Source organism: Marmota marmota, unplaced genomic scaffold, assembly GCF_001458135.2.
Source record: "Marmota marmota marmota unplaced genomic scaffold, marMar, whole genome shotgun sequence".
Classification (NCBI taxonomy): domain Eukaryota; kingdom Metazoa; phylum Chordata; class Mammalia; order Rodentia; family Sciuridae; genus Marmota; species Marmota marmota.
Window position 1 is genome coordinate 24,529,872 of NW_026000241.1, and position 16,186 is coordinate 24,546,057.

Consider the following 16,186-nt stretch of genomic DNA (forward strand, 5'->3'; position numbering starts at 1 on the left):
TGTCTTTTTATGACATAAATGCAGTTGAACATTTTAGCCTGAAACAACTTGATGCTTTTAAATAATTGGTTCATCTAACTCTTGTTCTGATTTTGTACCCACTAAACAAGCTGACTGTGATTCTAATCTGTCATGACTTGAAATATAGTAGCTGCTTGTTTGAAATTTATAAAAAGAAATCACCTTTCTCTGGTTATAATGGTGGGAGAGGAGGTGGCGGTGGTGATGGCAAGACATTGGAGCTATGTTTTTACTGTATTGATGTGTAGCTTCCTGGTCTTCAGAGGGAGTCAAATACAATTCTTTTTTTTTAATCTGTCATTTACTTCTCATAATTGATTCCTAAAATGAGGTCTATTAATTTTGAAATATTTATTGCCTAATAGATATGTACTATGAATCTTTTATATAAATGTAATAACCAGTAAGTCTTCATTCAGTTGAAGTAGAAAAGTAGAGCATTATCTAATCATTATTTTGTTATTCTATAATTCCTTCTCTCTCTTTTTTTTAGGAATCATGTTTTGTTCTTATTGTTTATTATGAAAATTTTAAGGTACAAGTACTATTCCCTATATATATGTTGATTATGTTCACATTTTTATTTCTGAACAGAGATTATCACCTTTCCTATCTGTCTTTAAGAACCAGTATTGGTCTGTGGACTTCTTTCTTGTGCATTGTTTTGGTTGCAACAGATGCGAGCAGCCTTGTGTGTTACATCACTCGGTTTACAGAAGAGGCTTTTGCAGCTCTCATTTGCATCATATTCATCTATGAAGCTTTGGAGAAGCTTTTTCATTTAGGAGAAATATATGCATTTAATATGCACAACAACTTAAATAAACTGACCAGCTACTCGTAAGTGCTGTTTCTCACTAATATTAAAAAATATTTTTGTCAAGATGTCAGAGCCTAAGAAAATGCCTTTTGTGTTTTCTTTTTTGACAATATAATGCCCAGTGTATCTAGCAACAACTACCAGCCATCTAGTAGTTGATATATTTGTTTCAGGTGAGATTTTACCAAAGCTTTCAGAGGACATAAATGTAGTTCATCAAGTTCATTCATTTTGTTCACTGAAATAAATTATATGTGTGTATTTTCAGTCTTCTGTTTGAATTATATTGGTCTATTTAAATTTGTTTGGCAATTAGCCTACCATATATTTGCTTTAGGCAATAATATTAGATTTTAATTCTTTAACTACATAACCACATCCTACATGTATAGTAGGATGTGGGATTATTTTTTGTATTTGTATATTCCTCACATTTTGTGTCTTAATTAATAGTTTTGAAACTTGTTATCATATATTGAAGTTTTGTGGTAGAATTTTAGTATATTTTTATTTTAGTATATTTTGTGTTTAATGGAGTGTTTTCCTTGCGAATAAGAAAAGTATTATTCAACCATCAAGATGACAAAAAAAAAAAAAGATTAGAAGAAGGAATGAAATGAACATAATCTAAAACTCTAGAATAAAATAGGATTTGAAAAGTGACATAATAGTTACAAAAGATTGGTGAATATATTTAGATAAAAGTAAAGCAGACTGTTAAAACTAGACATATCAAAGAAGCGTCTCTATTTGTTGTCTTTCACAATCTTGTTTGGTATAAATGTGGTGTTTCATTTGATTGACACATATAGGGATATGTAGTCATCTAAAGTAGAAAGGGTGCACACCTTTTTCCTTCTCTCCACCTAAGCCTGACCTGAGATCCTGTATCTTCCCCTTTTTTCATACTTTTGTTACTTTTTTTCCTTCTTTGTCTTCCTAGTATATCCTCAATTTTGATAGATAAAGTAGGGAAGGGTATGAAATTCTGTATAAGTACTGACCTATTTGAAAACATTAGAGATACTTTGATTTTAAATTTGTGATATGCTGTCTTCTTTGTTCTTACATGCTTTACTTTACTTTTTTTTTTTCATTTTCTCTCTTTCTGTGCACTTTTTCCTTTGACCTCTGAATGATGACTTTTATTGTTAGTACCAGCCTTAGAATAATGTTTCCTTTTGATTAACTGAGTAGCTGCATGTGAACAGCATCTACTCACCATATAGCTTATGAGCATTGAGCATTGTGTTCAGAGTGTTTCTTAATTCTTGTGAATATACTAGTGAACGGTGTTAATACCATAGCCCCTTTCTTGTCTGAAGACACTGAAGCTCGTTTCTAATTCTTGTGAATATACTAGTGAACGGTGTTTATACCATAGCCCCTTTCTTGTCTGAAGACACTGAAGCTCTTGGAGGTTAAAACTTGCCTTAGATTAAACAGCTAGTAAGTAACAACACCTGGGTGGACTCCAGATCCATCTTCTCATCTTTTCTCAAACAGTTCATTATCTAATTTGGGAGTAATCATGTTTGTTTTTATTTTTTAAATTTATATTTAGAGGTTCATTTGCTAAGTGTTTCTAGCTTATTTAGGCAGTTGAGATAGTTCTAAATATGAACTGAACTCTGACCTTATTTTTCCTAGTATTGTCCTGATGAAAATTTTTATTTATTTGAGAGTGAATCTTAAATTCATTAAAGGGTGAATATGAGTATTAGGTCTAGTGTGAGCACAAAAAAATCAATAGCAGTGTAACTTTTATTGGGAATAAATACATGTTGTATTGCAGGGATAGGAAGAGACAACAGTGACTGCTGTGATGATTGAGGAGATAGGATTTAATGGAGAATAATCTTGCCAAACACGGTGGTATCTTAAAATTTTTAATTATTTTAAAAATATTTTTTTGTCCTCTTAGATTAAACAAACAAACATGTTCCCCCCAAGGGATATATTTAACCAATTTTATAAAGTAAATATTTTATGTGAACTAATTTTATTAATATCATACCAGTCTTATTCCATTCTGTTGTTTGATATGTGTCGTTTCTAGTCTCCATGCTTTGCAACATGGAAAAAAAATTAAGAAATTAAAAGCTACCACACCGTGCAGTTGATTGAGTAAAATGTAAGCATGAAATGCGTGACTTTTAATTCACCTACCATGTTGGGTGCAGTGCCTGTAATACCAGTGGCTGGAGAGGCTGAGGTAGGAGCATAACAAGTTCAAAGCCAGCCTCAGCAACTTAATGAGGCTCTAAGCAACTTAGTGAGACCCTGTCTATAAATAAAAAATAAAAAGGGCTGGGGATGTGGCTCAGTGGTTGAGTGCCCCTGGGTTCAATACCTGGTACTAAATAATTAATTAAATAAATAAAAATTTCACCTACTGTGATTTTTCAGATGTGTATGTATTGAACCTCCTGACCCTAGTAATGAAACTCTAGAGCTATGGAAGAAAGAGAATATAACAGCACACAGTATTTCCTGGGGAAATCTCACTGTTTCTGTAAGTATATTACAAAATGGAGGATGCTATAAATATTGTATTAAATAAATTCTTTAGTTTTTTCAGATTATTCTTATTTTCTTCTTGATCAATGGATTTATGGTATGTTTTCAAAATATAGTGTTTTAACCAAATAGGAGGTCCCACTTTTTTGTGTATCATGCACTAGAAATTATAGGCTAAAAAGAATGAAGGTTAGGGAGATAAAAAGACTATACTGCACTTCTCAGATTTTTTTAAAAGTTATTAAAAAGATGTGAACATACTTGTGAACTTTGTTTAACTCAAGAGTCTAGTCTGATTCAAGCTCTTAAGAAAACAGGAAGGAAAAAGGGCAAAATGTGTTATAAGCATCTGCTATATACTGAATACTATTATAGGCACTTGTATTATGTTGGGAAATGTTGTCCTTGCTCTGTAATATCCATGGTGTGTTGCTTATGAGCTAGGCATAAACATATTAAGTGAAGCCAGCAGTCAGAATTAAAACAAAGATCCCCTGAAATTCTCTAGAAGTTTTTTTTGTTTGTTTGTTTGTTTTTTAAATAGGGGGATTATATAAGTAACTGAATCCATCCTTTCTCACTAAAGGTGATAGTTAGCCCCTAACTAAATAATTTGAAAAAAATATCTGAAATTTTATCCTATTGGTAATTTAAGGCTGTGCCATCCAAACAGTAGCCTTAACATGTGTCTAAGTTTAAATAAAATTAATAAAAAGCTCAGTTTCTGAGTTGACAAGCCACAGTCACTTCATAAAACTTTTGGCTTCTGTATTAAACAGTGCAGATATATAACATTTCCATCACAGGAATTCTCTTATGAATCAGTACTATTCATAGCAACTTAGAGACATGTTTTACTGTTTTGTAATTAGCAAATTATTTTTTGTTGTGGAAGAGGTATAGCTGATTGAAGTAGTCAAAAGTGACTTGTTAAAAAGAATTTGCTTTGGGGCTGGGATTATGGCTCAGTGGTAGAGCACTTGCCTAGTGTGTGGGAAGCTCTGGGTTCGATCCTCAGCACCACATTAAAAAAATAAATAAATAAACCAAATAAATGTATTGTGTCAAACTACAACTAAAAAAATAAATGTTTAAAAAAATAAAAAAAGAATTTGATTTCTGATTCCTGATGGGCATCCTGTCTTGACATTAGAGACACAGGTCTTTCCAGTATATGTTGTTTTTTTTGTTTTTTGTTTGGTACCAGAGATTGAACTCATGTGCAGTCAGCCACTGAACCACATCCCCAGCTCTATTTTGTATTTTTTTTAGAGACAGGGACTCACTGAGTTGCTTAGGGCCTCATTTTTGCTGAGGCTGGCTTTGAACTCGTGATCCCTCTGCCTCAGCCTCCCAAGCAACTGGGATTATAGGTGTGTGTCACTGCGCCAGGCTCCAGTATATTTTTTGAATTCATTTTGCCATGTTGGTGGTGGCATTCTTTTTTTTTTTTTTATAGCCTTTAATTTCATGGATTGGAATTAAAAATAATGGAATCTTTAAAATTTTCTTGTGATAGTTTTTTTTTTCGTTATTGTTGTTTAAAATGAGTTATATTTGGGGCACTTCCTCTAATCTCTAAATTTTCTTCTAAAGGAAAATTAAGTCAATGGACTTCTATCAAATATGATATATTTTGTATTATGTTATCAATTTTGTCAAAGGATATATTATCTTAATGATTACTTTACTTCCTCATGAAAGACCATGGTTTCAATTCTAAGATCTTGAGTTTGAATCAGAAAATCCAGCCACAGATTTTGTTACTGATTTCAGTTTGTTACTGCAGCCATCTCTATTCAGCATTGTAACAGGGCATAAGACTGATTTTCTGTCTGCTGCTTTGGTATAAGCCACCTATTCAAAAATACAGGAAAGACAGTAAATTGTGGACCAACAAGAATGCAGATGAAACATTTCATAAATAATACTCATTATAGTCCTTTTACTAAAGGGAATATATAATTGAAGGAAAGGAGGACATAAGTGAAATAGTCTTATTTCATTGACTTAGACAAGTCACAGCATCTCTGAACTTAGGTGCTGTCTTACAGTTCATCGATGATGTGTTATATACAGTTGACTTTGCAGTGCCCCTTTTCTTGCAAAGTGAAACATAAAATTTGCATCTTAGAGTCAATGAAATTTATTAATTTTATTGGATGTTTGAAAACTTCCTCTATTTTCTTTTTTCCTCCCCCCTTTTTTCCAGGAATGTAAAACCTTTCATGGTGCATTTGTAGGATCAGCTTGTAGTCCTCATGGACCTTATATTCCAGATGTGCTCTTTTGGTGTGTCATCTTATTTTTCACAACATTTTTTCTGTCTTCATTCCTCAAGCAATTTAAGACCAAGCGTTATTTTCCTACCAAGGTAACTGGGATGTAATTTTGGGAATTCTGGTTATCATGTTTTTGGTTTTCATTTTCTTGGTTTATTTCAAAATAGCAGTATATCATTTAAGGTTAATACTTTGCCAAGTAATTATAAATTACTTATACTAAAAATGTATGGTATATGTCTGAGCTCACAGTGGGAAGATACTGATACCAAGAAAGCAAAGGTTAGTTGTGAATTATGTAATCATTTGGAAAGAATTAGGTATAAATGTATGTCACTGCCATTATCAGTAATTAAAAATTCCATTCATACTTTTTAGTGATGTTTTGCCTGTGAAAGAGATGAATTATTTAGAAAGGGGACATACTTTTTGTTTATATTAACATAATGCCTTTAACGTAGGTGCGATCGACAATCAGTGACTTTGCTGTATTTCTCACAATAGTAATAATGGTTGCAGTTGACTACCTTGTAGGAGTTCCATCTCCTAAACTTCATGTTCCTGAAAAATTTGAGGTAAGGATTGAAACAAGTGGCTTTTTTTCTTCCTTGGGAATGTCAAACTACTTTACAACTACTTTAAAAATGAGACACTCCTCCCTTAGTATGTGTAGTCTTTTTGAAGAGCTGATGCTTTGACAGGAAAAATTATATGTGTATTTCTCACATATGAAAAAATGAAATAAAAAAAGAGATGAGAGAACCTATTTAGGAAAAGTATATAGTTCATATATCAAAGCAAATGAAAACATCCATGGTGAAGAGTTGGGAGCCATTTAAAAAATGGACTCTGCTTTCCTAGTTGGATCTCTCTCTTAGTGTGTTTTCCAGGGGAAGAGAAACATCCTTCAAAGAAGTAACCTAAACTTGAATTTAGAAAAATGACAGTGGGACCCTAGTTAAATTTCTAGAAGGGCCATGTATCTGACAGTAATTGGAAAGCTCCATGTAACATTTTCCAGCAAAATCAGGAAAAAATAAAATGTTTTCTGTAAGAAAAATATTTAATGCAAGCCTCCATTTGAATTGTTTACTTTCATTGGCAAACTTGTATCCTACTGAACAGCCTGGGTTGGAACTGTGCAGTTTAGATGCTGATTTGGGGTGTAGGGTGGTGGGTTGCTGCAATTTAGTGGGGGGCACTATCAAAGGACTCACAAAGACCTAGAAATATTGAAAAAATTAAGAAAAAGTTATGCCATGAATGCATAATGTATATTTACAGAATGGTTTATTACTCATTACCGTAAAGTAACACAAAAATTTATTGTAAAAAATAAAAATTTATCAAAACATATGCAGACAGACTATATATGCTATCATTCATAGAGAGGTATAAATAAATGTAAAGAATGGGGTATTAAATCATAATTTTGAAATCTACTATAGTACCTACTGTTGCCAACCTCAGCAACTTAGTGAGGCCCTAAGCAATTTGGTCAGACCCTATCTCAAAATAAAAAAATAAATAAAAGGGCTGGGAATGTGGCTCACTGTTAAAATACTCCTGGTTCAAGTTTTGTCCCCCACTCCCCACAAAAAAAGTTACAACTGGAATTTTTGACCACAAGGAGATTGGTGCCCCAACCAACCCTCCCCAGATATTGGATAATCGTCCGTTCTGTATTTTTTTTCTGGTCTGTAATTTTTTCTTCCTCCCTCTGTTTGTGATGTATAAGAGGAAGCAACTTTTAAGTTGTGTTACTGGTTACATTTATTTTTGCCTTGAGTAAATTATGTGACTTCTTTTGGAAGAAGGTGGCTTAAGGGGATCTGAAACAAGGCATATAATGGAAATAATTTTAGTATGCTTTATCTTTCATTGTGATCAAAAAATTAACAGTATTTTAAAAACCAGTGGTTTCCAAAGTACGTGTGCATGGATGTAAAATAATCTACCAACAATATTAAATTTAAAAATAAGAAAAATTAATCTTTGTTACAGGTATAGTAATATAGTATATGAGTGAGTATAGAGCAGTTTGGTACAGTTTATTTTTTTAATTTTTTGTTTCTAAATTTGGAGATTTCTGTTTAAAAATGTAGACATTGTGCCACTAGGTTGTTAAGAAATGGCTAGTATAGGAAAGTCACTGTTTTTACCAAGTCTTATTATAAGAGTATATAAGAAAATGAAGCTAAATTAATGTTGATTTAAAATATTGACATAATTTACTATAATTCTGGTTCCTAAATATATTTCTGTTATTCCTTTATTTCTTTATTCAGATAGCAGTCTCAATTTTGAGAAGCATCAAATGTATTTGGTGAGACAAATCAAGAAATAGTTAAGAATGAAAGCATTGTGTAAATAAAATATTTTTATTCAGATATAGAAGTATGAAGCAGTTTTATATATAGCTGTAGGAAGATTGGAATACCTGAACGTTGAAAGTATTAAGTTTCCCTTTTGTACTGTCAAATGCTTTCAAGAAAAATAGCCTGAATATTAAATCTAGGTAATAAAAATATATTTAAGTTTCAGTACATCCAGTATCCTCCAAGAGCCGTAAACTCTGTTACAGTCTTTTAAAATTTTTTGTTACAAAAATAAGTTTCATGTTAACATCATTAAAATGTGTTAATATCTGATGCCAGCTTTTTGTCAGTAGTTGTTTTGGAAAAATACTATCCAAAGGGCTGATTCAGATTCAGTACCATCCTGCTAAGATCACTAGCACAGGATCTGTATAGCAGTTTTAATTTGGGAGTTGATCAAGTAGGTAGATTGATTTCTGGTTTGCTTGTCCTGTTGCTGCTTAACAAACCTCCTGAAAATATGATCTCTAAACAACAGCTCTTTGTTTGTTCGTAGTTATGTGCCAGTAGGGACTGGGCTTAGCTGAGTAGTAGTCTGGTTTCTGGATCTCACCTGGGACCTTTCACGTGGCTGCAGTCATCTGATGGTTTCCTGATGTCAGCGTGGCTGCATTCACTAATCTGGGGCTTCAGCTCTGATGGTCAAAGTAGAGGGAGTGGTTGTAGTCTGCCCCACCCCTCCTGCCTGGCTCCCCCACCACATTGCTTCTTGTCTTCAAGAAGCTTAGTTTATCTAGGCTTATTCAACAGCATAATCATCTTAGGGTTCTGAGAGCATTAAGAGAAGAAGCTGCAGGTTTTCTTGAGGTCAAGACTTGGAAGTCGGTGTCACTTTGGCCTTATTTCATGGGTTAAAGTTTTAAGGTCATCCCAGGTTCAAGGGGAAGGGAAATAAATTCTGCCTCTAGATATAGAGTGGCTAAGTTACATGGCAAGGGGCATGCTTGTAAAAACGGGAAGAAGTCCTTTGGCACTCTTTACAAATAACTGAGTACACATCCCAAGATTTAGTTCAGTTCTTTTCTATCCCTTAGTATTTCTTGGAATAGACCCTGTCTATGCTGTGGAGATTTAGTGCAGTAGAGAAATGAAACTTTTTTTTTTTTTCTTTAATTTTTTAACAGCCTACTGATCCAAATAGGGGCTGGATCATAAGCCCATTGGGAGATAATCCTTGGTGGACCTTATTAATAGCTGCTATTCCAGCCCTGCTCTGTACCATTCTCATCTTTATGGATCAACAAATTACAGCTGTCATCATAAACAGAAAGGAGCACAAATTGAAGGTGATTTCCAACTTTTGCCTTAAGTGTTGTGATTTCTTCAAAGGTTTATGGTGTTCCCAAATTAGAACATTAAAAGATGGAAGATGGAAAGTAGTTTCTTTCCTTTGTATAACTAATATAGAATTTTAACCTGAAAGACCAGTTTAGACTAATAGATATTCCTGTTTATTTCACTTTTCAGAAAGGAGCTGGCTACCACCTTGATTTGCTCATGGTTGGTGTTATGTTGGGAGTTTGCTCTGTCATGGGACTTCCATGGTTTGTGGCTGCAACGGTGTTGTCAATAAGTCATGTCAACAGCTTGAAAGTTGAATCTGAATGTTCTGCTCCAGGGGAACAACCCAAGTTTTTGGGAATTCGTGAACAGCGAGTTACAGGACTAATGATTTTTATTCTAATGGGCCTCTCTGTGTTCATGACTTCAGTACTAAAGGTAAAGTCTCTGGTAGCATTTAAAAATCTTATTTATCATAACATTTATACTTAGTTGTATGAAAATGAGACATTGAAATCAGTATCTAAAACATCAGTTTCATTTCCTATAATTTACTTTGGAAATAATATTTGGTAAGGTTTTTAGCATAGTAAACATTTCAGTGGTAGGTGTGTCCATTTTAAAAGTAATGTAAAAGGGTAGTATTAAAGACTAGATTTGGGAGGAATTGATCAATGCTTAGTTATGATTTAAAAGGAGAGAATATTCTCAGAATTTTTTATAAATATTAGAGGAAGTTATATTGAAAGGTAGATGAAAATTATTTGACCAGTTTTTAAAAATATAATGCTATTTTTGAAGTTAATGCATTCTGTCTGATGCACTCTATGAAACAAAGGTAACAAACACTCATTAGAAAATAAGTAAAAATGAGATTACAGGCATGCACTACTGAGCCTGGCTTGGAAATTATAATTTTTTATAAAAATATGTTCCTTATATTAACTTATCATGGGCTTAGTATTGTTATTATCAAATTAATTTAAAAATAGCAAATTACATGCCCGTAATCCCAGGGCCCTGGGAGACCTAGGCAGGAGGATTGCAAGTGTAAAGCCAGCCCCAGCAATTTAGTGAGGCCCTAAGCCACTTAGTGAGCCATTGTCTCAAAATAATAGTAATAATAAAAAGGGCTGGGATGTGGCTCAGTGATTAAGCGCTCCTTGGTTCAGTCTGTGGTATCAAAATAAAAGGGGAGGGGCAATTTAAAATTAAATTCTAGCATGATGAATATCTTATATTTCTAACACATTCACACAGAAGTGTTTGGAGATATGGGTGGGAGGAGTCCTCAGGATTTTTAAGAGTATAAAGGGGTTCTGACATCAAAATCTTTGAGAACCTTTAATCTAAGCCTGTCTTTCGGGATGAGTTTAGCATGCTTGTGTTTATCCTCCATTTCCACACTCCCTCCTAACGCCTGCCTTGCGTGGTTTATACTTCTAGTTTTATTGTAAAGGTACTAACATTTTGTGCTGTCATTATAATTAGGCGTTCCATGCATTACAGTAAGTGAAATCATAAAAAAGTAAATCTTCTGGAAACTCATAATCACTATTATGATGATAAAAATATTTACTGAGGACTAAGCAGTGCATTGGCCAGGAACTCCACCTTATTTCACTAAATCCTACTGCATAAAAAATAACAGTGCAGGCATCAAAACCAAATAAATTTATTCATTCCTTCCCTTCCTCCCTTCCTTCTTCCCTCCCTCAATGTCATTGTTTCACTGTTTTCTAGAGGCCAGTTTTATGTATCTGTTTGGTTTTAGTATCTTCAGGTACTTGTGCCTTTCCACCCCACGCCCCACCCAAGCTAAACAGATCCCAGACCTTCTGAAGTTATTCTTACATTTTGATTCCCTCACATCTCACTATTAGAGAGTATTTCTACCATTTTCTATATCATTACACTGATTTTTAGTCTTATTAAAATTATTATTACAGAATTGTTTTTAATTACTTGAATAATCATATCTTTAAACAATTTCCAGGAATTATTCATTCTGGTCATTCCCATTCCTTATCATTCTGAAGTTGCTTTTTGGATAAATATTTTTTAAAAGTTCCCTGGGGGAGTTGGTTATCTACACCTCAATTAACCAACCTAGTTGGTCTTTTCTAAGGGTGATGAATTACTGCTTTTTCTTCCAGGGTCTCCTTAGAAAAAAACATACTAGGTTGGTGAGTTGAGGTATATATGAATTTCCTTTGTAGTTGCTGAGTCTTTTTTTCTTACAGGCCTCTCCCTTGGGTCATTATGCTTTTGAGTAAATTGATGGGGACTGTTAATAGCCAGGCTTCACTACAAAATGCCTAGGTATGGGCCAGATAGGTGATTTGGGATCTCTCTAACTACCAGAGTAATGAGTATTTTATTCCAGAGGTGGATTTCAATTATTGTAGTTAGTAAATGCTATGTACAGTATTGGCAATGAAGGGGAGGTATTCATAGTAATATAAATGCTCTTTGAGTTTCAGGTGCTTTTCAAGTTTTTTAAATGTATATGAAGTAATTTAATTTTCACAGCAATCTGATGTAGAAAGTACACTACAGAAAGATTTTGTTTAAAAATTATCTAGGCTTTTAAGCCAAGTATTCTATCGTACTTTTAAACTACTGAACCTATTCCTTTGTAGAAGATGAGCAATTTTCCAAGGATCTGTTGATTATTAGCATTTTCTTACATATAAAAATGTGAAGTTGGTCTCATCCTTATCACTGATCTTTTACTTCTGTCACCATGTATTCATTGCTGTGAAATGGTTTTTGTAGCATGAGTTCTAATTGTGGTCCTTTTACTTACAGTTTATTCCAATGCCTGTTCTATATGGTGTTTTCCTTTATATGGGAGTTTCCTCATTGAAAGGAATTCAGGCAAGTCTTAAGTATTTAGTGAATTTGTAGAAAAAGTTAAACCTATATTAAATTTGAAGAGACTGTTTTCATTATGGTACTGACTTATTCTCAACTCTTTGGTATTTTAAGAGCTGATTATTTTTCTAACTGATGACTTCGAATCCACATTTGCCAAGTGATTATTGCTTACAGCGCATTTTTTTTTTTCTGTAAAGAATAGTATCAGGAATTGATGTGATCCTCACCTATCTTTAATTAAACTCACTAAAGACTACTATAGTGAGAGGGAGGATCAAAAGAATTGGAATGGGGGGAAAATGTTGTTTCTAACATGTAAAATGGCACTTTCAGTACTTAAGGAGAAAAGGTAGGTATTAATTTCCCTATAAAAATGGTGAAGCCTGCCATTTGTATGGCACAATGTGATTTGAAGACCTGGCACAAAAAATATTTCCTGTGATCCTCAAAATGATAGTTGTGAAGGAGAAAGGAAGACATCCTAATTTCATAATTCAGGTAACAGAAATAGAGGGACTGAGGAAGTAGGAGGTTTAGCCAGTGATTTCCCTTCTCTTGTCTTATTTATAACAATTCCTGGAGAACAAGCTCATAAAACGTACTCAGGTTTGCACAGATGGTAATGGAAAACATTTAGATCATCATAGTTAGCCTCACCCGATCACCTCTTCTCATGCCAAGGCTGTGTTCTAAGGTGCCAACTGGTGGCTGGCAAGACTTCTCAAAGACACCAGCTTCATTTTTTTTTTTTTTTTTTTAAATTTAGCCTGGGTCTTCTCCCCATTGGTCAAGAAAGAATCTAATTATCTCACTTGATTTTCACAACAGTTTTCTGAGGTGGTAGGACTCATTTTATTTCCAATTTATGATTAAGGAATTTAAAGCTTAAAAAGACCAACGAATTTGCTCAAAGTTTCATTTTCAGTGAATGAAGATTTAGTACTTGTTGCTTTGAGTTGTTTTTATAAAATAAGCCTTGTTATACATGGAAAGATCCTTAAAAGTCATTCAGATTGTTGTTTTAATCATACATATTAGAAAACAAGGTTAAAGAGATGAAATGACCAGTGAATTGATCTAACTATTTTAATCCCCCCAAATTAAAATGTTTTGCTTTGAATTTTCTGATTAAGTTAATTGTAGTAGTTGAAGTGAGTACCTTTATTTATTTATTTTTCTCTCTACTTGGATCCAGAGATTTTTGGCTAAAGAAAGTAATCTCTGGTATTATCAGAACATACCATTTAAATTTAATACAGAAAACCCTAAGATTGGGTAGAATTTCTTTTCCTAAATAGCAGAAACGATATTGTTTAAACTTTCTTTTTTCTTCTCCATTCTCTATGTAGTTTTTTGACCGTATAAAGTTATTTGGGATGCCTGCCAAGCATCAGCCTGATTTGATCTACCTCCGCTATGTGCCTCTCTGGAAGGTCCATATTTTCACAGTCATTCAGCTTACTTGTCTGGTTCTTTTATGGGTGATAAAGGCTTCAGCTGCCGCGGTAGTTTTTCCCATGATGGTAAGTTTTTTTCAGACATTTTTGGTCACTATCTAATAACATGATTGTTTATGTATATTTTCATTGTAATTCTCTTTATATTTATAATTGCTATTGGAAAAAGGAATAGCCCATTTAATGCTTCTTGGGTGTTTGACAATGTGGACTAACTGTTTCTAGCTATGTTTTCCAATGCGAATTTTCTGGTCAGTTAAAAAAAATGACTTTTTAAAGTCTCTGTACTGTAGAGCTCTGTTTTGGTATTTTTTTAAACAATTTCAGAATTTAGAACATTTTTGTTGAACAAATGAGATAGACAGATGTAAAAAGCAAAGCATTCAAAACAACAGGTTTTCTCTCTTTCCCTCTCCCCCTCTCCCTTTTTGGCAAGGTCTTCAAGGTTGGGCTTGAACCCATGATCCTGCAGGCTCAGCTTCTCAATTGATTGGGATTTAGAGCATGTACCATCTTGCCTGACAGATGCCTTTAAAACAAATTTTTTTTTTTTCCTGGCTGGATATTGAACCTAGGGTCTCCTCCCATACTGCCACTGAACTACATCCCTGAATGAGTCCTTAATAAGATATTTCAATGTATCTTTTTCAGAAATTGACAGATGTAGAAGTTTAAAAGTTATAAAGACTATAGATGACTTATATAAATACCATGTAAAAATTGGTTATGTACATGGCTATAAACATCCTTATAAAAACTAAACCGTAGAAATTATCCAGGTAATATTTCCTGATTGCAATTATATTGCTTGTTTAAAAGGCATTAATATAACCTTACATATTTGGAAATTTGACCTTGGATAGAAAATTGAGCTAAAAATCTATATAACGTAACAAAAGAGAGACCTTTATAACAATGTGTCTCTAAAACTTTGAACATAGTTTGTTATATTCAAAGGAAGATGTGTACCCTGCATTGCTTTTATTATTCAAGAAGATGTAAAATAAATATAGGCAGGTTTAAATTGAATTTAAAAAGACTAAAAACCCTTAATAAAATTAATGAGAATTGTGTTAAGGTGGCTAGAATTAAAAAGACAAAAATGAGTTGATATTTTCTATCTCTGTAGTAGGGCTAAAAATAGAAAACATCTTATTCATAATAATAACTAAAATCCATGAAATATTTAAGAATAAACTAAAATGAAAAAAAGAAAATAAGAAATTTAAAGAAAAGAAGCTTTGCAATAGTGTTTATATTAGTTTCCTCAGGACACTGGAACAATGTATTACAAATTGTATAGCTCAAAACGAAAATGTATTGTCTCACAATTCTGGAGACTAGCTGTCCGAGTCCAGGGTGTGGGCAGTACCTACTCCTTCTGGAAGCCCAGGGGAGTTGGTACCTGCCTATTAACTGGCTTTTGGTGGTTTGCGGGCAGTCTTTGGCATTCCTCATTTTGCAACCACATTAACTCCTGTCTGCCTTTGTTGTGTCATGGTTCTTCCTGTGTGTCTGCGTTGTCCCTCGACTGTCTTACAAGGACACCACTCAGATTGTATTAGAAGCCCACTTTACTTCAGTATGACCTTAGCTTACTCACATAAGCAATATTCCTATTTCTAAATAAGGTCATATTCTGTGATACGGGGTTTAGGACTTCAGCTTGCCTTTTCAGGGGGTGGGGATGGGGAGATTAAACCCAGGGCCTTGCACAGGCTAGGCAAATACTATACAATTGAATTACGTCCCTGGCCCATTTTTTTCCCTTTAATTTTGAAAGAGACTCTCAAAAAATTGGCAAGGTTGGCCTCAAACTTGCAATTCTTCTGCTTCAGACTCCCAAGTAGTTGGAATTATTTCAACTTGTTTAGTATGGGACAAAATTCAATTCACAACATTATTTAAGGATATAGAATAAGACCTGAACCAATAGGTATAGCATGTTCTTTGTTTTGAATACTTAATAACTAACACATCTACAAATTTACCTGAATATATGGCAGTGCTATCACTTGAGTATCATAAGCAGATTATTTCAGAGGTGAAATTTAGTATATGGTGTTGGAAGAGTTAACTATATTCTTGGAAGTACGTTTGTTTGTACTCTGTCATGTATATAAATGAATTCAGGATTTAAATGGTAAAAAAAAAAATCATAGTAGAGTATTTGTATACCTAGAAGATAATTGTTTTTTTTATATCATAAAAGGCATGATTAACAAGAAAATGATATTGTGAACTGGGAGAAATATATGTAACACAAGGCAGGTAGAAGATTTGAATCCTAGTTACACAGAACTCATGAATTCATAAACAGAAGGTATAAAAACCAATAGGAAAATACAGGCAAAAGGAAGGAGATAACAAGTGAGAGAAGAGGAAACCCAAGCGGTTTAAATGCTTATTACAGTCAAAGAAAAGCAATTTTATGTCCTTTTTTGCAATGTGTTTGAAAAATTAAAACCTAGTGCTGGCAATAGGTACTCTAACCATCATGTTGCTTAGGAGGTGGGTTTTTTTTTTTTTTTTTTTTTTTTTTTTTCC

At 33.5% G+C, this 16,186-nt stretch overlaps 1 protein-coding gene across 13 annotated transcripts in view; it reads left to right on the forward strand.

Moving 5' to 3' along the window:
- Window positions 1-16,186, forward strand: part of Slc4a7 (solute carrier family 4 member 7) — a 95,618-nt gene that overhangs the window by 67,572 nt on the left and 11,860 nt on the right. For all 13 annotated transcript variants that reach the window (XM_048794820.1, XM_048794812.1, XM_048794809.1 and 10 more), the window contains 8 exons: window positions 616-861; window positions 3,251-3,356; window positions 5,574-5,735; window positions 6,105-6,218; window positions 9,146-9,307; window positions 9,489-9,740; window positions 12,114-12,182; window positions 13,532-13,705. In XM_048794820.1, the coding sequence (XP_048650777.1) occupies window positions 616-861; window positions 3,251-3,356; window positions 5,574-5,735; window positions 6,105-6,218; window positions 9,146-9,307; window positions 9,489-9,740; window positions 12,114-12,182; window positions 13,532-13,705 (1,285 nt within the window). The remainder of the gene's footprint in view (window positions 1-615; window positions 862-3,250; window positions 3,357-5,573; window positions 5,736-6,104; window positions 6,219-9,145; window positions 9,308-9,488; window positions 9,741-12,113; window positions 12,183-13,531; window positions 13,706-16,186) is intronic.